Source organism: Schistocerca gregaria, chromosome 4 (assembly GCF_023897955.1).
Source record: "Schistocerca gregaria isolate iqSchGreg1 chromosome 4, iqSchGreg1.2, whole genome shotgun sequence".
Lineage (NCBI taxonomy): Eukaryota > Metazoa > Arthropoda > Insecta > Orthoptera > Acrididae > Schistocerca > Schistocerca gregaria.
In genome coordinates this window covers 698,878,582-698,906,247 of record NC_064923.1, presented here as the reverse complement: position 1 = coordinate 698,906,247, position 27,666 = coordinate 698,878,582, and the positions used below count along the sequence as shown (strand labels likewise).

Genomic DNA, 27,666 nt, shown 5'->3' with positions numbered 1-27,666 from the left:
ACAAGAAATACTGGAACTTATTTCAACCATTTCATGATTCCCGTGTGGCGATGCAGTAACATCAAGAGGAACCTATGGCAGCATTAAGAAACAGCACCCCGGATTACACAAGAAACGTGTTATTTATTTTGTGGAGGATATCCCTAATATGACGTGGTATATTGTTTTTCTTGTGTTAAGCAACGATACACATCTCAAAATTCACAACACAAAAACATTTTCGCCATGTTATATTACACAGCTCATATTTCTAGCTTAATATAGCGCATTGCTAATTCTTGCTACAGCAGAATCGTAATAACTGAGGCTTTTGCCTATGTGAACATCCTCGTAGAAGTCAGGTCAGTATGTTCGCAGAAAGTGTGGTATTTTTCCATTAAGGTAGAATTATGTACTTCTTAACCTACGCAGTTTTCACAGGAAGCATTTAGAACTGCTCCTAAACAAATTTTACATCTTTCTCCATCTATAAAATTATTTTTCCAATCAGCTTTTGAGTGATTACAATTCCCAGCAAAGTGAAAGAAATGAAATGAATCGAATGCATGAAATTATATGAGTGTAAGCTACATCATCCATCCATTCATTTCGTTTGAGTGTATTTAACTCATTTCTTACACATCCCGTGGCAGGATTTGCAACGGTCTGAACTATCGTTACCCAGTAACGTTTACGACGTAACCCCGTGGGAGAACCTTTGGTTGTACCATTCTGTAACCATAAGTACAATAGAAACATAAATGACAATGAAAATTTGAGTCATGCTGCTCAGATAACAGGATAATCAGGAAATAAAAGTTACTGGCGGGTAGAATGTACATTTATTTACAAATCAGTGATTTTCACTGTACACAGAACAGATCGCACGCTCTGGTGTGAGTATAAGGTCACACCAGTGTACAGGCGACACTCGAACGGACACAGCGAAGGCCACTGTCCACCACGTCGCTCTGCGACCGGCTTATGCCGCACTCTCTTTCCTCCACGCTTCCTGCAAGTCTCTCACGTTGAACGTGTGAATCACTTTGGTGAATCATTCGTTAGAAACTTTCCAGTGGCATGTACGAATCCGGTGAGGTAACTGACAGTCTTCGGCATCGGTGTAGGCGTGGCGCGGAGGGGTTGGCAGCACCTTCTCGTTGCTAGGTTACCGCCATTGCGCCTCCGGCGAGACTCGGGCGGCGCTACGGGGCTTCGGTCTTGGCTTGAGCTTCTCCGCTGGCGCTGTCGCCTTCAGCTGTCTGGCTCTGGCTTTCAGCTGTCTTGCTGCCGCTCGCAGCCGCTGCCGTCTTCTCTTTCTCACCCTCACTATCGGCTGCCTTCGCTTCGCTAGGAGCTGCAGCCTTTTCTTCCGCGCCTTCAGCTGTTTGGCTTTCAGCTTTCTTCTCGTTGCCAGCGGCTGCTGCTGTCTTCTCTTTGCCACTCACAGCATCGGCGGCCTTCCCTTCTCTCGTGGCTGCAGCCTTTTCTTCCTTTCCTTCCTGACTGCTTCCCGCCTCGGCTGCATCACCCTTGCTAGGTCCCTCGGTATTCTCTTCCTTGCCGCTGTCGCTTACAGTCGATTCGCTTTTGCTAGGCTCTGGCTTCTCCTCTTCTTTCTTCTCGCTCTCGCCACTTGCACTACTCTTTTCTTTCTTATCACCGTCTCCTTTGTCTGTCTCGTCTTCACAGTTCTTCCCATCCTCTTCCTTGTCCTGTTTATTCACGTCACCCTCCTTGTTGTCGTCGTCGGTAGTTACTTGTTTATTACTATTTCCATTCCGTTCTACTTTGAGCGCTTCGTATTGCTTTTCTTGGATCGGATCTGCCTCAGGATCCAATAAAGCATCGTCATAGTCGACCCTGAAATCAAACAAGCAAGATTTACTGTCTTTTCATATTTCAATCAAAATAATAATGTATAACCGTAATCACTTGAAGAAAATATAAAAGGAGAGATTTATTTACGACGTAAGTGGTTCGTGAAATCTACAGCTACATCTAAATCTGTACTCTGCAAGCCACTGTTCAGTGCATGGCAGAGGGTAAGTCACATCGTACCAGTTATTAGGGTACATGATAGCCAATAAAAGTCTCTTACAAGAAAGTTGAAGCAATCCTTCATATACCCTCCTATCGAATGAAATCAGACATTACAGCGATTAAAGGAAGAAGTCGAATTACATCAAGAGTTGTTCAGAACAAGCAGCGATATTTTATTACATATAACTTTGTAATATGAGTAGCCACAGCTCTTGAAATGCACGGTAAACTGAACTTGAATAAAATCCCGCAGCACCTATCACATGTTGTGGTCTTCCATCGTACAATAGCCGCTCCGGTCTTACGGTGATCCTCGCCAGTTTACAACACAGCCGACTGCTTCCTGTGTGGTATCCTAGCAGAAATCAACTGCAGGATATGTAAATTTCGTGTACTGGTTTATTTGGACACAAAAGTTATGTTAGGCGGTTCATTAATCTGTTTCCTGGTGCTAGGTTTTCCTTTATTAGTAGGGTTGCCTATTATCTGATATTCATTCTCCGTTTTTTCTGATTTTTAGTGTTTTAAGCAAAGTTTATATCTTATAAGATTTTTAATAGTTTGTTCTTCATCTGCATTCAATTGCAACTAGGAGCACGTGTGGGCCCAACAGCTTCATTACCTTCTCGCTTCCGAATTTTTAATGTGGCATAATTTTAGCCTTCTGGGAGTTTTCATTTTTGTAGAAACGGGGCTGGTTAATGGTTTACGTTCCTCGGACAGACGCTCCATTGAATGTATCCTATTTTATGCTTCTTGTATTACATTTTAATCATATTTACTGCATTAACTACGGTTCTTTTTGTCATAGCGCCTAATGCCCTGCACTGTTTGCCCCAATCCTCTGTCGGTTATTATTTGTTTATGACTTATCCACTTCTTGGCATAGCATTCTGTATCTACGAACAATACGTCTACGTGACATTATTCTGGTGAAGACTCTGGTATTGGAACTTGTGATAGCGCACATTATCGACGACACAGTGGCTCCCATCAGGTCACCACAGAGCCGCCGTTTACATGGTGGGAAACCGGAGTTCGAGCCACATTCAACAGATTGAAATCTATTGGAGACGGAAGAAGAAGGGGACGTTACGATGACAGCAACTGTGTGTCACCACATGAGACATCCTTCCGGGTTCTCTGGTGACGATGGCCAAGATCCAAACAAGTAGCTGAAGGTATACGTGCGTATAGCCAAATTTAACAAATGAGATGACACCATGTGTCTCGCTAACGTATTTTTCTACTTGCAGGGCACTGTCAAGCAATGGTATGAGAACAACGAGGAGAAGTTCACAAGCTGGGAAGTATTCCAGGCGGAACTGCGCAAGTATTTCGGCGACACACGACGACAGAAGTGCAAGGCTGAACATAAATTAAAGTTCAGGGCACAGCGTCCAGGAGAAACTATAGTACCCTACATTCAAGGCGTCTTGGAGCTGTGAAAAATAGCGGATCCTAGAATGAAGGAGGAACATAAGGTTGCATACATCATGAAGGATGTTGCTGAGGATATGTATGAAGCCCTATTCCTGAAGGAGGTTTCCACAGCAGACGACTTCATAAAATGGTGCCTGTATATCGAGACAATGCACCAAAAAAGGATTAGACGCAAGAAGTTTGAACGGCTTCTAAACGTCGTATCGATGTCTGTGATGGAGGAAGGAACTCATTCACAAGTGTTCTCCGTCAGATAGTGAGAGCCAAGTTCAGAAGGCACTTGGATTGCACGGCGAACAAAAAACCGAGACGCTTCAAGAGGTCATAAGGGAGGAAGTGGAACAGATATTGAACCCAATCTCTCGTCCTTCATTTCCCTTTAAAACGGTCAAAAAGTCAAGACCCAGCCCAAGTTACGTTCTTACAAGGCCGCATAAGGAACCTGTTTGGACACCAAGGGAGACTGACGTCTAGAGGACCAAGGATAACCAACAAGTATGTTTCCACTGCGGACGACCGGAACATGTGGTGCGCTATTGTCGAGAAATGAGGCGGATATTTGATGACTCCCGCGCCAGAAGACAGCAGACCGATCTTAGCCGACGCCAACTCCGTGACGACGAAGATGAACAAGAAGATGTGGGTGCAGGACGACGTAGGTCACCATCGCCGCATGCTAGCAGCTGGAGAGGACGCTCCCCAACACGCCGATCACGGTCTCTAACGCGGTTTCGAAGCTCCAGCCGATCACCTAGCCGCCACAACCTGGAAAACTAACGGGTGCGACCTTCCTTGGAGGTGAGGTCGCCGAAGAGAAAAATCCTCCGCCGTCGATCACTGTGTCGACATCCTCATGGACGGCCGACCAGCTCAAGCTCTTGTGGACTCTGGAGCATCATATTCAGTCATTTCGGAGAAGTACCGTCAACAGTTGCAGAAAACCGTATTTATCAAGAGCAAAACATCTCTGCTGAAGGTGGCTGATGGGAAACATGTAAAACCTAAAGGAAGATGTACCATTCGTGTGGGTATAAGTGGCCATACCCAGCCCTTAGAATTCATCGTCTTACAAGAGTGTAGCTACGACGCCATTCTCGGATGGGACTTTTTGAAAGCTTCTCAGGCAATTACAGATTGTGGTCGCTCGAAGATTATGCTAGACGAGGTGAGATACTGTGGACAGGAAGATACACATCCGAGTGTGTGGAGACTATGTGTTTGTGTACAGGATGAAGTGACCATTCCTGCAGTCAGCGCTAGAAAGGTAACTGTCACGTGTCATGCCATGTATCAGCCCATGGTTCTTGTAGAGGAATGTAAGAGAAGCATATCACTGAAGAATATCTTGGTCATCCCAGCCTCTGTCGTCTCGTTTAAGAACGGATTCAGTGAATTGTGGATAGGTAACTGTCGCTGGGAACCGCAGATCCTTCCAAGACGCATGGGAGTAGCAAACGCTGAGCCCTTAATGGAAGAACAGCTGAGCGTCATAGAAACCTCCCATGCCCAGTCTGTGGGAGAAATTAGCGTTATCACTACGAGACAAGATCTTCTAGCTCGACTATCACCAGATCTCACTTAGGAACAACAGAAGAAGCTGCTTGCCATTCTTCAAGAGTTTCGTGAATGCTTCAGTCCAAAGATGAAGAGTATGACAAATCGGCGGTGAACCACTGGGTTAGCAGTGGAGACCATCAACCAACAAGCCAGAGAGCATACCGTGTGTCAACAACGGAACGTCGAATAAAACGCGACGAAGTTGAGAAAATGATGAAAAATGACATCATTCAGCCTTCGCAGAGCCCATGGTCGTCACCAGTGGTCCTCGTCAGAAAGAAAGATGGCTGTTGGCGCTTTTGTGTTGATTACAGGAAGCTTAATAAGATAACTAAAAAGGACTAATTGACGATACACTAGACTGTCTGAAGGAGGCTAAGTTTTTCTCAACCAGGAACATGTACTCGGGATATTGCCAAATCGAAGTACATCAGGCTGATCGCGAGAAAACTGCGTTCATCACCTCTGAGGGCCTGTATGAGTTTAAGGTAATGCCGTTTGGTTTTCGTACTGCACCATCAACTTTTGAACGGATGATGGATAATCTTCTAAGTCACCTGAAGTGGGTAATGTGTCTTTGTTATTTAGATGACATTATAGTGTTCTCAGAGATATATGATTAACACGTAAAAAGTCTGAGGGTCGTTCTTAAGTGTCTCCAACAAGTCGAACTGTAACTTAATCCAATAAAGTGTCTCTTTGGAGCAAAAGAAATCAAATTACTTGGACACCTTGTGTCAAACGAAGATGTGAGCCAGACCCAGAAAAGGTATAATGGAATTTTCTATTCCTAAAAATATTAGATATGTGAGAAGCTTCCTCGGATTATGTTCTTATTATCGTCGTCTTATCAAAGACTTTTGTATCAAAGACAGGTCATTCCAAGAGTTGTTAAAAGCTGATGCTAAATTTATCTGGGGTGGTGCTCAACAAGATTCTTTCGATGTGCTGCGAAAAGCTCTGACAACTGACCCTGTACTTGGTCTGTATGGTGAGAGAGCACCTACAGAACTCCACACAGATGCCAGTGGGTATGGAATCGGTGTTGTTCTGGTGCAAATTTCGGATGGAAAAGGGAAGGTTATAGCCTATGCTTCTAGGACACTTACAAAAGCCGAGAGAAACTACTCCTGTCTTGCTGTGATTTGGGCCATGTGCAAATTTCGAGAGTATCTCTATGGAAGGCCATTCACAGTTGTTACAGACCATCATTCACTTTGTTGATTGGCAGGTCTTAAGGATCCAGCAGGACGACTCGTCTTGAAGAGTATGACATCACCATAGTGTACAAAAGTGGAAGAAAACACCAAGATACCGACTGTCTCCCAAGAAATCCTGTGCAAGACTTTGATGAAGATAGTGACTGTCTCGCTGCACTCCAGAATCTCTCTTCTGAGCAGAAAAAGGACGCCAAGACATCTCAAGTTATGCTTGCCTTAAATCGGTCAGAGGATGTGAAAGGACAATTTATGGCAGTTAATGGATTACTTTGCAAGAGGTGGCTACCAGTGAGTCCTAAAGACATGCGCTTCCTGATGACGTGGACTACTACATCGGGCCAGGTGTTAACCAGAACTGAAGAAGCTCGGCAATTAGATCGACTTCGCACGCTGCAGGCTCAGGAAAATGATCGCTGAAGGTATGATGCGAGCCAGCGCCCTGTTGTCTACCAGCTTGGTGACCTCGTCTAGATCTTCACTCCTGTTCGGAAGGTTGGTCTCTCTGAGAAGCTCCTCAGGCGCTACTTTGGATCTTATAAGGTTGTAAGACAGTTGTCTGATGTTACTTATGAAGTTGAAGATTTCGACCCAGACACAAGACGACGAAAGGTCAGAGATACGGTCCACGTTCTTCGAATGAAGCCCTATAAGGATCCTGCAACCCAGGGTAAATTCGAAGCTCCAGTGACAGGCAACAAGCGGAAAGGTGACGAAGAGTGTAACGCCAAAAGAAGTTCTAAGAAGATCACCGCCTGGGCGAGAATCAGTCATCGAGAGTCGGAGTATGCAAGACCGATGACTCGTTCCCGGACTAGAAGGAGAGACGCTCTTTCTTAAGGACGGAGCAATGTCGCAGAAGAAACTGAGTAGCACTGTGGTGTAGTGACTGTGGTACTAAACTGTTGCATGGAGACTCGTGAGTTCAAAACTCACCTGGACGGTAAATCTTAATTTCTCTATTCACTTCAAGTACATTCTAGAAGTAGCCACAAACGTCAGGAAGCATTGTACTGGAATTTTCTGGATATATATATATATATATATATATATATATATATATATACCTTACGTGTTCTGGCTGGAGGCAGTACCCTCCGCGCCCTTGTATGTGCAAGTGCTGACTAAAACCTTCGTTAAGTGAAGTTAGTGTTCGTCATTCATCTGATTACACCTTCTTCTACGTGATTATATATATATATTACAAGGACTGTTTCCTTTCCAGTAGAATCACCTGAAGATGCTGCTTTAATGCAGCGAAATCGGTCGTGATTCAATCATCACTTAACAGCGTTCTGCAGTTTTATTTAAATTCTATTATTTTTGGTCTAAAACGTGTTTTTTTCCGTTTTACTACAGTTAAATGCTATTACTACACTTAAATATTATTTTTGAACAGGTACGTTTCTTTTTGTTTGCAAAGCATCTTCTGTGGAAATCTTGAAATAGTGTGTGCATAATATGCCTTTACATTCTAGTCTGTTTACGAAGAAGGCTAATATCTCAAAAAAAGTTTCTAATAAACAGCAGTTCTTCATAAAATTGCCATACAATGTACTTACGGTGCCTCTTGTTTACGTTTTCTGAAAAACAACTGGTTTGTTCTTCGTTGTTAGCAGAGGTTGAAGTCCAAGAAAACTTAGTTGCAAGTTCACTTCTCGCAATTTTTTGCCTTTTATTAACCCACTTTTTCTTACTCTGTATTTGTGTTTTTCCCACTTCACAATTGTAAACTAAAAGAAGGGAAATAGTTGCAAGCGTTCTGCACTCAGCACAGTGTTTATGTATAATCATTTGTGTACTGTGTACGTTTTGAGCATAGCCAGTCTTGTGAATACTATTTTTGTTAGCTGTCAGGTGCTCGCGGGACGCGGGAAGAGAGTGGGAGGGAGGAGGGAGACGGGAGAGAGAGAGAGAGAGAGAGAGAGAGAGAGAGAGAGAGAGAGAATCACGAAAGTGAAGTGCATAAACGCAGAGCAAAAAAAGGGGTTGATAAAAGGTGAAAAATTGTGCCAGCCGGGGTGGCCGGGTTGTTCTAGGCGTTTCAGTCTGGAACCGCGCGACTGCCACGGTCGCCGGTTCGAATCCTGCCTCGGGCATGGATGTGTGTGATGTCCTTCGGTTAGTTAGGTTTAAGTAGTTGTAAGTTCTAGGGGACTGATGACCTCAGAAGTTAAGTCCCATTGTGCTCAGAGCCATTTAAACATTTTTTTAAATTGTGGTATTTGAATGTGTAACCAGGGTTTTTCCGGCTTCACTGCTGGTAACAATGAAAGAAACAAGAGATAAAAATACTGTAAGTACATTGCATGTTGATTTTATAAAGAAGGCCTGTTTATAAATACCAAACTGTAGAGACATATTTATACCACATATACAGAACAGCCACAAAGCACGCTTCATAAATAAAAGTGAAACACTTCCAGTGGATAATACTTTTTAAGTGCAGTAAAAAAACATTAACTGATACATATCAGCTTCTGTAAAATATGGCTGTGCAAACAAACATAAAGCTGTTTTTTGTGACGCCATATAGTAACTCTGAAAAACATAAGAGGCAAGGATACAAAACTTAAATTCTACGGTGGTGTATGAAAGTGAGACGAGGAGACTGGTATGAAGGTAAGAAATTCGAGTAGTACAATAGCTACTGTTATAACGATAATAACTATGTCAGTGTAAGGTGTTTAGTAAAGCCGTGTTACTTACGTCCCATTGTCCGTGGAATTGTCATCGTCCAAGACTCCGACTTCGATGATGACATGCGACAGCACGTACCTGCAGAATGAAGGAACTGATTAGCCAGCAAGTTTTCATTGTGTGCTGTCTCGTTCACTAGATGGCTCCGATATCGTCTCGCAAGTCATAAAACATCCGTTATATTTTCATTACAAAGTGAAAAGACTGTAGATAGGTTTTTAAATTTATTACGATACAATTCGATGTGATTTCTGTAGCCATGAATAGTTCTAAACGCACTGAAAGTGCAACAATGAAAATATATCACGTTAATTGCAGTACAATTCTCTTGCCAGTCTACAAACTAATTCTATGTGCTGTAAGAGTGATGAACATAATTTCGCGAATAAATATCCTGAATATCGCATAAAAATAAAGCCGATTGTCGAAGTTTGTATCTAAAGAATGTGTGGTTCTATGATGCCTTTTATATTCTTGTTGTTTCATATACATAGTGGCGAAAGATTTCCAGTAGAAGGAGTGACTCTCATTCAGCAGTCTGGTTAAAGAGAACGGAGGAGCGGCAAGAGACTCATACGATCACATCTTGCGGTACTTCAAAAGGAAGTTCGGAAACATTCTGAGTGCGGCGGAGGCTGAATCCTCCGTGATCAATCGGAATTACTCCGAGGTGTCCATCAGGGTGATTGAATTTCAGTCCTTGGGTGAAACATCGCACAACATTAGGGCAAAGCTCTTCGGTCCGCAGTTTTGTGTACACGACGCTGCTCGTGATGGAGAAGTGAATTCCTACGGCATCTTGATGTGTCAGATGAACTTCGTCACACATAAACAGTTCCGCCTTGTGCGCTCGAGGTCTGCATGTTCCTCTTTAAAGATGATTTTTATAGTCGCACGGCATTGCAGGTCATCGCAGGTCGGAACTACATCTACATCTACACACATACTCCGCAATCCACCATACGGTAACTCGTACCACAATTAGCATCTTCTCTCCCTGTTCCACTCACAAACAGAACGAGGGAAAAATGACTGCCTATATAGGCAGCCCTAATCTCTCTTATCTTATCATTGTGGTCTTTCCGCGAAATGCAAGTTGGCGGCAGTGAAATTGTACTGCAGTCAGCCTCAAATTCTGGTGCTCTAAATTTCCTCAGTAGTGATTCACGAAAAGAACGCCTCCTTTCCTCCAGAGATTCCCACCCGAGTTCCTGAAGCATTTCCGTGACACTCGGGTGATGATAAAACCTACCAGTAACAAATCTAGCAGCCCGCCTCTGAATTGCTTCTATGTCCTCCCTCGATCCGATCTGTAGGAATCCCAAACGCTTGAGCAGTACTCAAGAATAGGTCGTATTAGTGTTTTATAAGCGGTCTCCTTTACAGATGAACCACATCTTCCCAAAATTCAACCAATGAACCGAAGACGACTATCCGCCTTCTCCACAACTGCCATTACATGCTTGTCCCACTTTATATCGCTCTGCAATGTTACGCCCAAATATTTAATCGACGTGACTGTGTCAAGCGCTACACTACTAATGGAGTATTCAAACATTACAGGATTCTTTTTCCTATTCATCTGCATTAATTTACATTTATCTATATTTAGAGTTAGCTGCCATTCTTTACACCAATCACAAATCCTGTCCAAGTCATCTTGTATCCTTCTACAGTCACTTAACGACGACACTTTCCCATACAACACACCATCATCAGCAAACAGCCGCACATTGCTATCCACCCTATCCTATCGGACCTACCACACTTCCCTGGGGCACTCCAGATGATACCCTCACCTCCGATGAACGCTCACCATCGAGGACAACGTACTTTGTTTTATTGCTTAAGAAGTCTTTCAGCCACTCACACACTTGGGAACCAATCCCATATGCTCGTACCTTAGGAGTCTGCAGTGAGGCGCCGAGTCAAACGCTTTCCGGAAATCAAGGAATATAGCATCCGTCTGATACCCTTCATCCATGGTTCGCAAGATATCATGTGAAAAAAGGGCGAGTTGCGTTTCGCAGGAGCGATGCTTTCTGAAGCCGTGCTGATGCAAGGACAGCAACTTCTCTGTCTCAAGGAAACTCATTATATTCGAACTGAGAATATGTTCGAGAATCCCGCAACAAAATGATGTTAAGGATATTGGTCTGTAATTTTGAGGATCCGTCCTTCTACCCTTCTTATATACAGGCGTCGCCTGCGCTTTTTTCAAGTCGCTCGGGACTTTACGTTGGGCAAGGAAGACAGCGGCGTAGCACCACACTCTGATGTGTAAACAAAACGAAGCTCTCGGAGTACTGCTCGAAGCGCTGAGCACATTCGCCTCGTGTCACGGCTACGAGCCAACTGATCGTTTCAGCCATACCGACACCGTCCCTGACTGAATAAAACTTTCAACTTATCTACACACGTCTGACGTAGTGCCCCTGCCCATTATCCTCAATACTCGTGGCATGTCTCTGATTCCTGTAAGAGGTCAAGTTTATGTATGCATTTGAAGAGTAAGGATCAATGGCCATCTCGCCCTATTTATATAGACTGCCGGAAAAAAATAGTACACCTGGAAAGACGACGTCGATTTTGATCTGATGATAGCAAGTGCGATCAGCAGGATACAGTAGAAACTCTCTAATCCGCCACCTTCGAGACCGGGACCAAGGTCGGAACGAAAAACAGGTCGGATTATCCGAAAAATCTAATATTTATTGCAAAAAATATTAAAAAAACATTTAGTACAAAAATTGAACGAATTAAGAACTAAAAGACTTCTACAGTAATATAAAAATATGTTTTTGACACAGTGTTGAACAACATATTAACTAAAAAACATCTACACACACTATAATATGTATTGGTTTTAAAAGGAAAAATGACAAACAAATTACAGTACTGTACAGTACTTCATAACGTATAAATGATATATGCTGTAAACTAAAAAATGTTTATAGCACTGTATATAAAAAGAAATTTTTTACAAAGAAATAAACTACTGTATGTATAAATTAAGAAATGACTATACTGTATGTATTGTTTTTACAGTAAAGACGAAAACAAATTACTCGGAAAAAAGTCGGTGGTACATTTTTGTTTAGCAGATGTTATTCTAGATTTAGTTGCACTGTCCCTCCATTTCTTTATCCACAAAACATCCGTTGGAGTTGAAGTTGGATCCTGTTCGATGTATTGAAGGGTGATGTCAAAAGCGTTTTTTGCATCTTTGTGTGAAATCCGGATTTTTTTTTTTTTTTTTTTGGGGGGGGGGGGGGGGGTGTTCGTCTTCGCCGTCCGAGTCCTGATTGACAGTTTACTGGTTAACAGCGGCAACAGTCTGTTCGTCACTGAGCTCTTCAAAAGCGTCACAGTCTCTGTCACACTCGTTCATCCACTCTTCATTGGCAGGGACGTTCGGCTGCAGAGTATGTAGACCCTTAACGATTTCCAGTGCGTCGTTGTTTTGCTCATCTTAGGTATGCTCTTTTTCAGTCATAACTTGTGGCCAAAACTTACGCCACGATTTCTGCAGTGTGTCAGGTTTCAGTTCATCCCATTCTGCAGCGACTATGTAGATGGCATCTTTGATATTCAGGGATTTCATTGCCTCAAATAAGTTATGACCTCCTCCAGATTTTTCCAAGATTGAGCTGATATACTTTCTGCAATATCTCCTTTTTAACCATTCGATGACGCACTGATCCATTGGTTGGATGAGTGAGGTCACATTAGGAGGCAGAAAGAGAGCTTTTATGTCCCCTTTCACCAAATCTTCCTCAGATGGATGTGATGGTGGGTTACCAAACAGCAGTAGAGCACAAACAGGCAGATTTTTTTTGCTTCGCGTCTTTTTCGACCGATGGCACAAACTCGTCGAAAAACCAGGATTTAAAAAGGTTACAGTCCATCTAAGCAGATTTTTGGTTGGGGTAATAAAACGGGAAGGAAGATAAGTTTATATTTTTGAATGCCTTGACTTCTTAGATTTGCCAGTGACGAACATGGGGAACTTGCGGGTACCATCTGCGTTGCTACAAGGAATGACAATTATTCTACCTTTTATAAGTTTCGATCCTGCCACGGATTCGTTTGAAGCTGCGAGCGTTTTTGTTGGCAACATTTTAAAGTTAAGCCCTGTCTCGTCGATGTTATACACTTGACAGGGTCACAGTTGATTTTCTTCTACAATTTCTTGAAACTTAACAGAAAACTCCTTAGCAGCTGCGGCATCGGCAGATAGTTTTTCACCGGAAATAGAAACAAATCGGACACCATGACGAGTTTTCCAACGATCAATCCAGCCTTCACTGGCAGCAAATTTACTTTCGGCTTACAGTTTTTTGTGCAAAACTACCGCTTTTTCTTTGAGAATTTGCCCAGGTATTGGAGTTTCTTTCCTTCTTTCTTGACAATAGCACATCCACAATGTGTTATCAAGCAGTTCAATTTTATGCTTTTTTAATGTTTCCACCATCAATCGTAACTGTATAGGATTCGATGTCTTTCCGATTCTTCCTCCAATTCTTAATTGTCGTAACACCTACATTCACTTCCTTTGCAGTTTTTTGGAGCGATTCTCCTTCGTCCAGTCTTTGTAGCACTGCTAATTTTTCATTTAGTGAAAGAGTTACGAGTTAACGTTTGAATCCAGACATGTTGAAAAACAGGCTACTGTACACACAATGAATCTACAATAATAAGTACGTTAGAGAACACGGAATAAAGCAAACAACTACGTTTTTTAATCGCAACAAAGTTTAAATCTACACAATGACATACAGTATAACAATATGCACAGTGATAGACACCGCAACAATGGCCCGACAGGCGTCCAGTCAGTGACAAGTCGGCAAAGGCTCGCGAGCCTGAGCATGGTCGGATTACGGAGTGACAGATTATCCAAGGTCGGATTAGAGGGGTTCTACTGTAATAGGTGTACTGATAATGGTTTCAACGTCGTCTGCCAATAGATAGGACAGTGGCATAGCAACCAGAGTGCTATCTGTGTCTATCATTTAGTAGGGAATGCTCACAGCCAGAAGGCCCAGTGTGGTGCAAATGCGTGAAGCAGGCAGGCAACCATGCCACAGAGATACACTTCTGCTGCTTACAGCCAAATGAGTGAGTTTGAAAGGGGTCAAACTATGGCTTTTCGAGTGGCGAGTTGGTCTTTCTGGAGAATTGTCCCACACATTGGACGTGCTCCATCATTTGTGCAACGATACTGGTATCAGTAGTCATACTCATACACGTAGATGAGGTACTGGATATCCACGCAGCACAGGTATCCGCTAGGATCGTCATATTTGTAAGGCCAGAAGTAGCAGATTGTACAGCTACCACAGCACGGATAAGAGAGTTTGTGAGCCCTGATGTGTGCATACGAACTGTTGCGAACTGTTTAGTAGAAGTAGGACCATGGGTATGCACACCTCTAGCCTGTCTTCCACTCATGCCACAGTATCGACATGCACGGCTCACTTGGCAGATGGAATGGTGCGGCTTGGTATTCAGCCGTGAAAGCAGATTCTGCCTGCACAGAAGTGATGGTCGTTTGTCCATACAACGTACACATGCAGAATGTTGTTAGGTCACGTTCTTTTGCCGTTCTTATACCAGGAAAGTTATGTATTGTTCCAATAAGGATAATGTTCGCCCACACAATGCCCTTGAAACTCAACGAGCTCTGAAAGACGTGCAACAACTTCCCTTGGCAGAACACTCTCCAGGTTTGTCTCCAATCGAGCACGTGTCTGATGTGAGAGGAGGAGAACTGACTCGTGCGACTCGTCAACCAACAACTCTTACAGAAGTATGTGAACGGATCGAGCAGGCGTGGCATAACACGACAAAATTTTCTCGGAGTTCCAGCCGCGTCCAGTGGTTTAAAATCCACGAGCTTTCGGTCGAGTTCTCCTCTGCCATTTCTAAGTGGTGACAGCCGAATGATTGCTGCTGCCCTTCTTATGTAGCCGCGCTGTCTTCAGTGACGTCACTGGCGCTCGTTCCAGCGCCATTTATGGTAATGCTTTCATTGCGCGCTTGCCGCGCCCTTTTCAACTTTCCGATGGTCGGGTTCCAAGCTGTGCTTAGCTACAGGCCGCCTTTCTTACTGCGAATGTTGTCAGAAATTTTTAACTCGATCGCTTCTTTTATAACACTGTCCCAAAAATTAGTAGTCGGCGTAATAACAAATGTCTCCGCAAATGCTGAGACTATAAATCTACTCTATAGAAATCAGCATGGGTGTCGAAAAAGACGAGCGTGTGAAACCCAGCTCGCGCTATTCGTCCACGAGACTCAGAGAGCCATAGACACGGGTTCGCAAGTAGATGCCGTGTTTCTTGACTTCCGCAAGGCGTTTGATACAGCTCCCCACAGTCGTGTAATGAACAATGTAAGAGCATATGCACTATCAGACCAATTGTGTGATTGGATTGAAGAGTCCTTGATAACAGAACACAGCATGTCTTTCTCAATGGAGAGAAGTCTTCCGAAGTAAGTGATTCCAGGTGTGCCACAAGGGAGTGCTGTAGGACCGTTGCTATTCACAATATATATAAATCACCTTGTGATAACATCGGAAGTTCACTGAGGGTTTTTGCGGATGATGTTGTAGTATATCGAGAGGTTGCAACAATGGAAAATTGTACTGAAATTCAAGAGGATCTATAACGAGTTGACGCATGGTGCAGGGAATGGTAATGAAATCTCAATGTAGACAAGTGTATTGTGCTGCGAATACATAGAAAGAAAGCTCCTTTATCATTTAGCTACAATATAGCAGGTCAGCAACTGGAAGCAGTTAATTCCATAAATTATCTGGGAGTAGGCATTAGGAGTGATTTAAAATGAAATGACCATATAAAGTTAATCGTCGGTTAAGCAGATGCCATACTGAGAGTCACTGGAAAAATCCTAAGGAATGCAGTCCGAAAACAAAGGAAGTAGGTTACAGTACACTTGTTCGCCCACTGCTTGATTACTGCTCACCGGTGTGGGATCCATCCCAGATAGGATTGATAGAAGAGATAGAGAAGGTCCAACTGAGAGCAGCTCGCTTCGCTGCAGGATCATTTAGAAATCGCGAAAGCGTTACTGAGATGATAGATAAACTCCAGTGGAAGACTCTGTAAGAGAGACGCTCAGTAGTTCGGTACGGGCTTTTGTTGAAGTTTCGAGAACATACCTTCACCGAGGAGGCAAGCAGTATATTGCTCCCTCCTACGTATGTCTCGCGAAGAGACCATGAAGATAAAATCAGAGAGATTAGAGCCCAGGCAGAGGCATACCGAGAATCTTTCTTTCCACGAACAATACGAGACCGGAATAGAAGGGAGAACCGATAAGCAGGTGGCATGCGAGGTTTGGATGCAGATGTAGATGCAGATGTACTCCATGAAGAGGTTGGCAATAACTGGAGCTAATGGGCTTCCCATTGCGACGCCGTCCGTGTTGTGTGATAAAATTACCCGAGGCAGTATTAGCCACGGCCAACGGCCTAGCAGCTGTGGTAACAACTGTTACCATCAGATAACCGAAGTTAAGTGCTGTCGTACTGGGTTAGCACTTGGATGGGTGACCATTCGGTCTGCCGAGCGCTGTTGGCAAGTGGAGTGCACTCAGCCCTTGTGAGCCAAGCTGAGGTGATACTTGATTGAGATGTAGCGGCTCCGGTCTCGGAAACTCACATACGGACGGGAGAGCGGTGTGCTGACCACACGCCCCTCTATATCCACATCCAGTGACCCCTATGATCTGAGGATGACACGGCGGCCGGTTGGGACCGTTGGGCCTTCATGGCCTGTTCGGGAGGAATTTAGTATTAGCCATGTGTACGAGCGACAGCACTTGCACTGGAGGCTGTACCACGTACTAACTCAAGTGTTGCAGCATGGGCCGATACCTGAGGTACCTCCGAACCGCTTGTGCTATTGAGCTGTAAATGTAACCATGACATGTGGACGCAAATTAACGAACATCTAGAGATTTGTAAAACAGATATAATGCAGAAACACGAGAAGAAGCTCAGCAATCTTTTTTTGTCTCCTTTCTAATGAAAAATGCCCTCAGAATACATTTCAAAAAAGCAGTCACGTCTTTCATGAAAGAATTTCAAATAAAACCAACACGTCTTTACTGAGAATGAAAAAGTCCTGTTAGGAAAAGGACTAAAATACAATGTCAGGCCTAACCTGTCAGACAGAAATGTAAGAGAAAATATGCTTGTTGATTTAAAAATCGGTCTCGATTATAATAAGATAGACAATGCTTCTCTAGCCAGAATTGCGTATGATGTAACCCGCATGCTAGAGAAAAATGAAGCTACTTTGTCTAATGCTAAGCATAACGACAGGATTTTAGTAACTTCCATTAATAATAAACTTAAAACAGCAAATGCTTAAATAACTAAATGCGATAAAGGTTGTTGTCTAGTCATTGCTTATATTTCTGAGTATATTTCTAAACCTGAAAATTTCTTCAGTGAAAACAACATATCGGAGCAGCATGATGATCCGACTCCTAAATTACAGAATGAAGTAAGGTCAGGCATTAACAATGCGAAGTTTCTTATAAAACCTTTCCAAGAGAAGCTACTCATCAATACGAACCCTCAGCCCTCTAAACGTCGGTCCCAGTTCAAAATTCATAAACTTAATCATCCAATATGTCCAATCTTCAATAGCATGAATAGCGCATATCACGATTTGGCCCGATTTCTACACGAAACTTTGAAAAAATCTTCCGTTTTCGAAAAGAATTATTCCGTTCCTAACAGCCACGTTTTGGTCCAAAATATTAAAAACATAGTATGCAGTTCAGACACCGAGCTTTTATCCTTAGATATTAAAAATCTTTATACAAATATCCCGGTACATGAGACGCTCATCATTGTGGAAGAAAACGTACGTCAATTTAAAAAAGATCTATCAGATGAACAGATTACCGACATTATGAATCTCATTAATGTCGTTGTCAAGTACAACTACTTTGAATTCAACGGACAACTGTACCAGCAGTCTGATGGGCTCGCTATGGGCAACCCTTTAGCCGGCATCCTTGCCGACATCTTTATCAATTCCTTGGGAAAAAAAAGCTGTTTAACCGTGTCTCAGCCGCTTCAACAGGTATCCTTTCTTACACAAGATACGTTGATGATATTCTAGTCATCTATAACGGACCCGCCGATAGAATTGATAATATATTTAAACTTTATAACGACCTCCATGAAAAAAAAATCTTTCACTTTTGAACTCGAAAACGAAAACCGCCAATTAAATTATTTAGACTTGACGCTTACAATAGAATACAATAACATCACTTTCAATATTTTTCGAAAAGAAACGTATACTGACCAAATCGTGCGTGCTACCTCTTAATCCACAGTCTCAAGAAATGGCCTTTTTTCACTCAGCCGTTCACCGAGCTACCTCCATACCACTTTCAACAGAAAAGTTTAACGAGGAGATTAATTTACTTAAAACCATAGCAGTCAATCTTGAATATACGCCTAACATAGTGGACGATATCGTAAAAAAGAAAACTGCAAGAACTACCACGCTCAACACATCATGCACCGAAATTAACCCAAAATACTTTTTTCTATTCCTTTCATACGACCCATTTCCTATCAGATTCAGCGCATGCTTCGCAACAAATAGAACTGAAATGTTGCCTCCTCTACTAATAATAATGTAAAGAGAAACTTCATTCATAATTCGAAATCCATTCGCTCCCCTACAGAAAGCTCTGGCGTTTATAAGATCATCTGCGATACCTGCTCCTCCTATTATATAGGGGAAACTGGACGTGCTTTCACCATCAGATATAAAGAACATCTTTTGAGAAAGAACGGCACCAGTCCCCTAAAGTCATCCTTTGCCGATCATCTCTTAATTACTGGACAAGTGCCTAAATCCACAGGCGATAACAATATTCTGAATACCGAAAAGAAGGGGCGTAGGTTAGATGTCATAGAGGAATTGGATATTTTCAGACATCTCTCTCGTCATGATGGCGTCATTCTCAGAGAACAGCTGCAGCTGCGAAATAAAACCGTTTTTGACTGTATAAAGGCACTGTTTGATCTTTGATTCAGATTTCCTCATGCAGTTTACCGAAATGTTGTTTTCCTTTCACATTTTTGCTGTTTTTCTTGTATGTCATAACCAACGTTTTTTACGTTACAAAATGTATCTCCATGTAAAGCATATAAATATATAACTTCATCCTGTTATTATTAATGCTTATGTTATGCCTGAATCAGCTGCATCACAATTTCATCTGTCTAATTTTGAATGTACAGTAGCCTAGTTGTTTCCGCGGCTACTAGATGGCGCTCGTAGCAACACCATGTTTACTTGCCCACACTTTCTAACGTGGGCACCTCAGTCTTGTTGCAACCCTTGTTCACAGTACGAGCAGCCCTTAGCGGCTCGCCATCTCACAACTTTTCATGACGTCGCCTTTCCGGCTTAGGTCTTTTTTAATATGTGACTTGTAAGTACTGCATCTTTTCCAGTCAGTACAAATTTTAATTTTATTCATGTATTATATACATAATATGTTTCAGAACAGTTGGTCTAATTCTGAAGACGACGTTCATAGTAGCTTCGAAACCAGGTCAATTTTGTCTTAATATTTGTTCCAATATAGTAACCATTTCATATACTCTGTGCGGCTTTGTTGTAACAATAAATTTTAAATGACTTGGAAACCTCTAAAGGCGTCTATTAATGGCAACGCTACCTCGGCGGGCGCCTTGGTCTCACCACACTTTGAAGTAGGTTGATGATGGAGTCTCGCACCCTGATCACAGCTACCCCGTAGCGGGCCGCGGTGCTCACGATGTTAAGCATAATGTAGGTAACTGGTGAGCGGTACTCACGCGTCTCCGGGAGCGGCGGACTCGGGCAGGTCGGGCGGCTGGGGCGGCGCCAGCGGCAGCTGCTTGGCCAGCGAGACGGCGCCGGGCGGCAGGGCGTCGAGCGTGGGCGGCGCCAGCGGCAGCACCGTCACGTTGGCGGCCGCCGGGTCCGGCAGCAGCGCCACCGACAGCACGGTCAGGTTGGCCGGCAGCGCGGCGCGCGGCACCACCGCCACGTTGGTGGCGCTCTGCAGCACGCGCGGCGGCACCGGCGACGCAGGCGACAGCGGCGCCACGGCCGCCAGGCACACCAGGGCCCACACCTGCACACGGCGCCGGCGTCACCTCGCTGCACGAGCACTGCGCCACCGCTCGTAAAGGCAAACACGCAGTCTCTGTTTGGGTTGCTTGGGGGAAGAGACCAAACAGCGAGCTAACCGGTCTCATCGGAATGGGGAAGGAAGTCGGCCGTGCCAGGGAACCATCCTGGCACTTGCCTGGAGCGATTTAGGGAAATCACGGAAAACCTAAATCAGGATGGCCGGACGCGCGATTGAACCGTCGTTCTCGCGAATGCGAGTCCAGTGTGCTAACCACTACGCACTCTCTGGGAAACGGATCAGAAGCCAAACGGCGTACCAGAGACATCGACAGCTACGTGACTCCAGAACGAGATTTTCACTCTGCAGCGGAGTGTGCGCTGATATGAAACTTCCTGGCAGATTAAAACTGTGTGCCGGACCGAGACTCGATCTCGGGGCCTTTGCCTTTCACGGGCAAGTGCTCTACCAACTGAGCTACCCAAGTCCTCACTGCTTTACTTCTGCCAGTACCTCGTCTCCTACCTTCCAAACATAACAGAAGCTCTCCTGCGAACCTTGCAGAACTAGGACTCCTGAAAGAAAGGATATTGGGGAGACATGGCTTAGCCACAGCCTGGGGGTAGGAGACGAGGTACTGGCAGAAGTAAAGCTGTGAGTACCGGGCGTGAGTCTTGCTTGGGTAGCTCAGTTGGTAGAGCCCTTGCCCGCGAAAGGCAAAGGTCCCGAGTTCGACTCTCGGTCCGGCACTCGGTTTTAATCTGCCAGGAAGTTTCAGCGTATAATATCATTTACGCTGTTCACTTAAAGCATAAGCACAGTTTAAGGGGGTTTGAAGAGACACAACAGTAGTTTGTACTCTACACAGTTTTAGTCTGCAAGGAAGTTTCAGCTACATGACTGCCCTGCAATTCCCACTCAAGTGGCTGGCAGACAGTTCATCGCACGAAAAAAAAAAAAAAAAAAAAAAAATTGTTCAAATGGCTCTGGGCACAATGGGACTTAACATCTGAGGTCATCAGTCCCCTAGAACTTAGAACCACTTAAACCTAACCAACCTAAGGACATCACACACATCCATGCCGAGGCAGGATTCGAACCTGCGACCGTAGCAGTCCCACGATTCCGGACTGAAGCGCCTAGAACCGCTCGGCAACCGCGGCCGGCGTTCATCTCACGGCTTTCACACTATCTCTCTAATGTTCCACACTCTACAGCGTACGGGAGAAAACGAATGTTAAATCTTTCAGTGCGAGTTCTGATTTCTCTTTATCACTATAATCATTTCTCCCTACGCAGATGGGCAGCAACAGAATATTTTCGCATTCAGAGGCGATGGAAATTTCTCGTTGCAACGAAAAACGTAGTTGTTTTAATGATTGGCACTCCAACTCGCATTTCATATCCGTGCCACCATCTCCCCTACTTCGCGATAATACAAAACGAGCTGCTCTCCTCTGTCCTTTTTCGATGTGCTTCATCAATTCTATTCATTGTGGCCGAGTGTTCCTAGACGCTTCAGTCCAGAACCGCGCTGCTGCTACGGTAGCAGGTTACAATCCTGCCTCATGCATGGATGTCTGTGATGTCCTTAGGTTAGTTAGCTTTACGTAGTTCTAAATTTTAGGGGACTGATGACCTCAGAAGTTAAGTCCCATAGTGTTTAGAGCCATTTGAACCAGTTCTATCTGGTAAGGATCCTATACCGCGCAGCAATACTCCAGAACAGCAGACGTAATGAATCTTTTAAGTGTACTGCCAATAAAACTCTCTATTTAGTCTGCCTTCATCACAACATTATCTATGTGATTGTTACAACTTAGGTTGTCCGATAATTGTAATCCATAGTTATTTAGCTGCGTTGACAGCATTTAGATTTGTATAATTTATCCTTTAACTGAAATTTAAGGGATTCCTTTTAGTACTCATGTGGATCACTATTTAGAGTCTGCTGCCACTTACCACGCCATACTGATATTTTGCATAAATTAGTCAAAGCAAAGAAGAATGTGCAGACCTGATTGAAGCCACATTTTCAAGTTCAGAATCACTTCTGCATTCAAGCAGTCTAATATTAAACTCCATGTCAAAATGTAATCAGTGTGGCTACTTCTGTCACGTGCTTATTATATGTAACAGGTAAAAGGGCTGATATTTTTATATGTGGTACCCTCATATGTACGTACATTGATGTGTTGGTTATTTATGTACACACACACACACACACACACACACACACACACACACACACACACACACACAGAGTTAGGTTTAAGTAGTTCTAAGTCTAGGAGACTAATGATCTCAGATGTTAAGTCTCATGATGCTCAGAGCCATTTGAACCATTTTTCAAATCTTAGCTATAATTATGGAAGGATCCCAATACATCTCGAGTGTTCTACTATCAACAGAGATTTAGCACGATATTCTTCACGACCATTAGCTTAAGTCTTGTCTACTGCCTAACGCACTCGATGGGGAAAATTACTGTATTTTTCTCCGTGTAGCACTACCGGAAATGTTGGCAAAAACTGGAAATTTGTGGTAAGGTCTTGTAATGGGACCAAAGTGCTGAGGTCATCGGCCCCTAAGTTTACATGCTATTTAATCTAACTTAAACTAACTTACGCTAAGGACAGCACACACACCCATGCCCGAGGGAGGACTCGAACCCCCCACGGGGAGGGGGGAGGGGGGGAGCCGCTCGGACTTGGCAAGACGCCCTAGACCGTGCGGCTACCCCGTGCGGCGGAAATGTTGGAAAATATCGCGCTAGCAGTCAGTCAAGGACTGAAGACGGAGTTCCACAATACTTTACCATTGATATATTTAGATAATATTTTCCGCAATTGTTGGTTTGGGAAGGGTGGACTACAACAGTGGCCAACACATTCTCCCGACTCACTCTTAGGAATTTCTTTTTCTGGGGGGAGACGACACACCGACAAACTCTCTAAAAAAAAGCTCGTTGCACGTTTGGCTGAAGATACAATCATTATTAGTGAAACACCTGGTTATTTGAGACTCTTAGACAATCATCAGCACTCAGCCATTATGGCTGAAACACCTGTTTGTTCTGAGCGTGTTAGAAAATCATTAGCAGATGCTAGTTTTGGACTAATTTAAATAGACGATAGTTTGAGCAGCACCTCTACGTAAAACAATATGCATTACACGGAAGTTTGAACACCGTTCCTGAGAATTACTAGCGTCCTAACCTTGATCGCCCCCTGGTGGGAGAATCGTGCACTCGTGGCATTAAAAATGTGTTTCTTTATTGTCTCCTCTAAAGACCCTGAAATTGTTTTTTACACCCCGCATGCATATGCTAGGCGACCTTTTTATCTTGAGAGAACGAAATATCTCAAAAACTGTGCATCGAATTAAAAAACAGAAAAATATATGTTCAACATTTTTAAAAATGCCCGGTGATATCAATGCGAGGGAAAAATTTGAAATCTTAGCCGGCCGCTGTGGCGGAGCGGTTCAGTCTGGAACCGTGCTGCTGCAACGGTCGCAGGTTCAAATCCTGCCTCGGGCATGGATGTGTGTGATGTTCTTAGGTTAGTTAGGTTTAAGTAGTTCTAAGTCTAGGAGACTAATGATCTCAGATGTTAAGTCTCATGGTGCTCAGAGCCATTTGAACCATTTTTCAAATCTTAAATCGGGACAATCAATTTCTATTGTAGATACGAAATCTATTGAAAAAAATATGTAACTTTTATCTGCAACACTTTGGTCGTTGCGTGATAGATGGCACTGTACATGAAAAATAACACAACTGCGTTTCAGAACGGTATTAGCTCGAGAAAAATACATTAGACAAAAAAAGAAAGCCAGATGTTCAGTAACTGTGAAAGACATATTGTCTGAGGTGTGTCCCCTCACCTCTCACCAACGGGGTGCTGGTGCTGGTTTAAAATATGTCCTCTCACTTTTCACCTCTCACCAGTGGGGTGGTTGTTATAGCAATTATTTCACAGTAAGTGGTCAGAAATGTCGCCAAGCAGTTCGATGCATTCGTTTAGCCACCCACAGAATGATTTGACACAACTGAGCAGTATCCCAGATGTAATCTGCTCAAATGCATTGTTAATACACTGAAAGCTTCACACTTCGTGAAACCCCAGAAACAAAAGTTCGACGAAGTGAGACCTGACGATCTTGCAGGCCAAGTTAACTGGACCACCTCTACCGATCAACCGATGACTGTACATGCGACCTCATACTTCCCGTGGTGTTACAAACTAATTTGCTTGATAACTGCCATGTTGGAATCACATTGTCTGTCGCATCTCCAAGACAAGGTCTGCAAGCAATACTGGAAGATAGTCCTCCAGGAATGATATTTACCACCATTTAAGGTGTCATCGACAAAGAATGGACTAATGAGTTTGTCATTAATTATTCCACAACAAACATTCACAGGTCCCAGACGCTCATGTTCTACTTGCTACAACCAATGTGGGCTTTCCACATTCCAAAAATGCATGTCGTGTCGATGAATCATAACTGCTATGGTTCTTGAAGGTCGAGTTGTCAGAGAAGAATGATCAAGCAAATAAATTGGACTCTTTCTGTATTTGCTGAAACCATCACTTGCAAAATATTACTCACTTCCAGAAATCATTGTCATGAAGTCCCTGATAGAGGGAAACAGGTGATATTTTTTTACGTTTCAAAATTCGTCAAACACTTGTGACTAATTCCCGAATAACGACTTAGCTGCCGAGTGCTAATATGGGGCTTATGTTCACTGACATCCCTCCAGAGATTCGAGTCCTCCCTCGGGCATGGGTGTGTGTGTTGTTCTTAGCATAAGTTAGGCTAAGTTAGTTTAAGTAGTGTGTAAGTCTACGGACCGATGACCTCAGCAGTTTGGTCCCCTAGGAATTCACACACATTGGAACATTTTGAACATGATTCACTGCACCTAATATCGCAGTTTCATTAGTCCCTACAGCAACTGTTCTTCGACACTTCCCTTTTCGTAGTTGTACAGTTCCCCCTGTGGAGAGCTGTCGAATAACCAGAAAAAGAAGCGCGTGATCGCACATTGTTTGGAAAACGTTGAGCATAAAGGATTACGGCATTATCGAAAATCCCGCCACTTTCTCCGTGAATGTAATCCATTTTAATTTTCTCTTCTATTGTAACTGCCTGCATTCTATTAACGCAGTCAGGTTATGGGGGAACATATTTAAGAAATGAGGGACGACGTGCGCACCTGGCTCGAGTGAAATAATGAATCAATGAAAGCTGCAAAACAGCTACACGCAGTAAACTGCAAAGCACTGAGCCATTTGCCAGACATGTCTGTTTGTACATTTTTGATCCAAAGCATTTTTCTCGATATAATACGGCTACTGTTTTGCATGTCAATTCTGTTATTCGTCGTGTATCGCGCAATGACAAAAGTGTTGACATACAAAAATTACGCCCAGCGGTTCTAGGCGCTTCAGTCCGAAACTGTGCTGCTGCTGCGGTCGCAGGTTCGAATCCTGCGTCGGGCATGGACGTGTATGAAGTCCTTAGGTCAGTTAGGTTTAATTAGTTCTAAGTCTAGGGGACTGATGACCTCAAATGTTAAGTCCCATAGTGCTTACAGCCATTTGAACAAAAGTTACGTATTTTTTTCCCGTAGAAATAGAATAATAATGTTATGTTCCTATATAAGAATTTAAAGTTGCCTCACCGCACCGCGCTCAGTGGTGGGGCAAAGAGGTCAACATTTGTATCACTGAAAAGTACTTTTTGAGTCGTTAGTATGCACATTCATGGACAAAACGAGCGAGACCCCTCGCCTTTTCGTTATGCTAATCCGCACAGCTTTAAAGTCTGCTACACAGTATAACAGGCAAGGCGACGAAGTGCTACCAACAAACCATGCACAGGCGTGAAATTGAAAAGCTATCCGAACTTTCTTTGACTGTTTTTAATCATGTGAAAGATTATATTAATGCTGATTAGTGTGTTAAACACAACACATAAATATAAGATATAAATGAAAGAAGAAACGCTGATTAGTATAAACTGTACTAATAAAAATCAGTTTCGGCTTATCGAGATAACGTAACTGTAACTGTAAGGTGTTTCGCTACTGCAAGGGAGGTCTGGTTTGTTATCGGTTCTAATCTTGATGGAGGTAGATATACTATCAGTAAAGCAATTTTAAGAAATTCTCGCGTCCCCAATACGTTTTAATGGTACCTTTATTCTGTACCGGCACCCTGTGGATGTCAATATGAAACTCTTGTAGAATTTCATACCTGTTACTGCTTACTTTTTCCGCTTCTGTCAATAACTGAACTAACTTAAGTGTGGCACTGAATGATTTTTCAGTGAATTTCATTATGAATCTTCACGCATTGCACAATTTCCACCCTTTCATGGTAGGTCAGCAACGGTATTCCAGTATGACTGGTCTGAATGGTGATACAGACCGTTTCACGGCCGGCCAAATGCGCATAATATTTTGCTAATTCGTAACGATCTGGAGTACTTTGTCTTACTAAAACAGTTATGTATCTCGATAAAAAAAAATGGCTCTGAGTACTATGGGACTCAACTGCTGTGGTCATCAGTCGCCTAGAACTTAGAACTACTTAAACCTAACTAACCTAAGGACATCACACACATCCATGCCCGAGGCAGGATTCGAACCTGCGACCGTAGAAGTCGCACGGTTCCGGACTGCGCGCCTAGAACCGCGAGACCACCGCGGCTGGCTATGTATCTCGATAAGCTGAAATTCATTTTTATTAACACAGTTCATACTAATTAGCGTTTCTTCTTTCATTTATATCTTATATTTACGTGTTGTCTTTAACATACTAATCATCGTTAATGTAGTCTTAAACATGATTGAAAACAGTCTGACAAAGTTCGGATAGTTTTTCAATTTCACTCCTGCGCATAGTATGTTGGTAGCACTTCATCGCCTTGCCTGTTATGCTGTGTAGCAGAGTTTAAAGCTGTGCGGATCGGCATAGCGAAAAGGCGAGGGGTCTCGTTCATTTTGTCCACGACTGCACATATAAAGCGGCCAATGACTCATAAAGGTGTTCACTATACAATGACAAAAATTTGGCCATTTTCATTATATTATAAAGTGCCTAACAGACACAAAAGTGACGTGAGACTACCACGATCGTTCTATCACACACTTCCATGTCACAAAGTAGCTTTCTCTTTTCCCTGCAAGGATGGCTACAAAACGAAACTGTGCGCGCAAGTAAGTAAAATGATGAAATGATAATGACTTCTCAGTTTTTATTTACTTGTGACTCGTGGCCTACACACAGAACAAATTTCACGGTAATGTCGTTCGTCGACAGCGTGTACCTATGTTCGAAGGCGCTGCCATATCGTTTACTAATGTTAGTGAATGGATCTTCGCACGCAGAAAGGAGGATGGACGCTTTTGCCTTCCTAGTGACGGTTCGTTAATGGGCAGGGAACTCAGGTACTAACACGTACGTTGGGCGGAGTACTCACCCGGGGGGAGATGACGCGAGCAGCCATGGCGGAAGCACTGAAC

At 43.4% G+C, this 27,666-nt stretch overlaps 1 protein-coding gene across 1 annotated transcript; it reads right to left on the bottom strand.

Annotated features, from left to right (window-relative positions):
• Positions 1-802: 802 nt before the first annotated feature.
• On the bottom strand, positions 803-27,666 carry LOC126267488 (uncharacterized protein DDB_G0286299-like). Its single transcript, XM_049972773.1, has 4 exons — positions 27,624-27,666; positions 19,828-20,129; positions 8,949-9,017; positions 803-1,842 (listed from the first exon to the last, which is right to left on the bottom strand). The coding sequence occupies exons 1-4, from the start codon at positions 27,648-27,650 to the stop codon at positions 1,185-1,187; spliced, it is 1,056 nt and encodes a 351-aa protein (XP_049828730.1). The 5' UTR covers positions 27,651-27,666; the 3' UTR covers positions 803-1,184.

Coding starts and splice junctions, on each gene's coding strand:
- LOC126267488 (XM_049972773.1), bottom strand. CDS start 27,650: ATGGCTGCTCGCGTCATCTCCCCCCGG. Junction 9,018..19,827: donor TCCGCCGCTCCCGGAGACGC/GTGAGTACCGCT, acceptor TTCATTCTGCAG/GTACGTGCTGTCGCATGTCA. Junction 1,843..8,948: donor AATTCCACGGACAATGGGAC/GTAAGTAACACG, acceptor GTTTGATTTCAG/GGTCGACTATGACGATGCTT.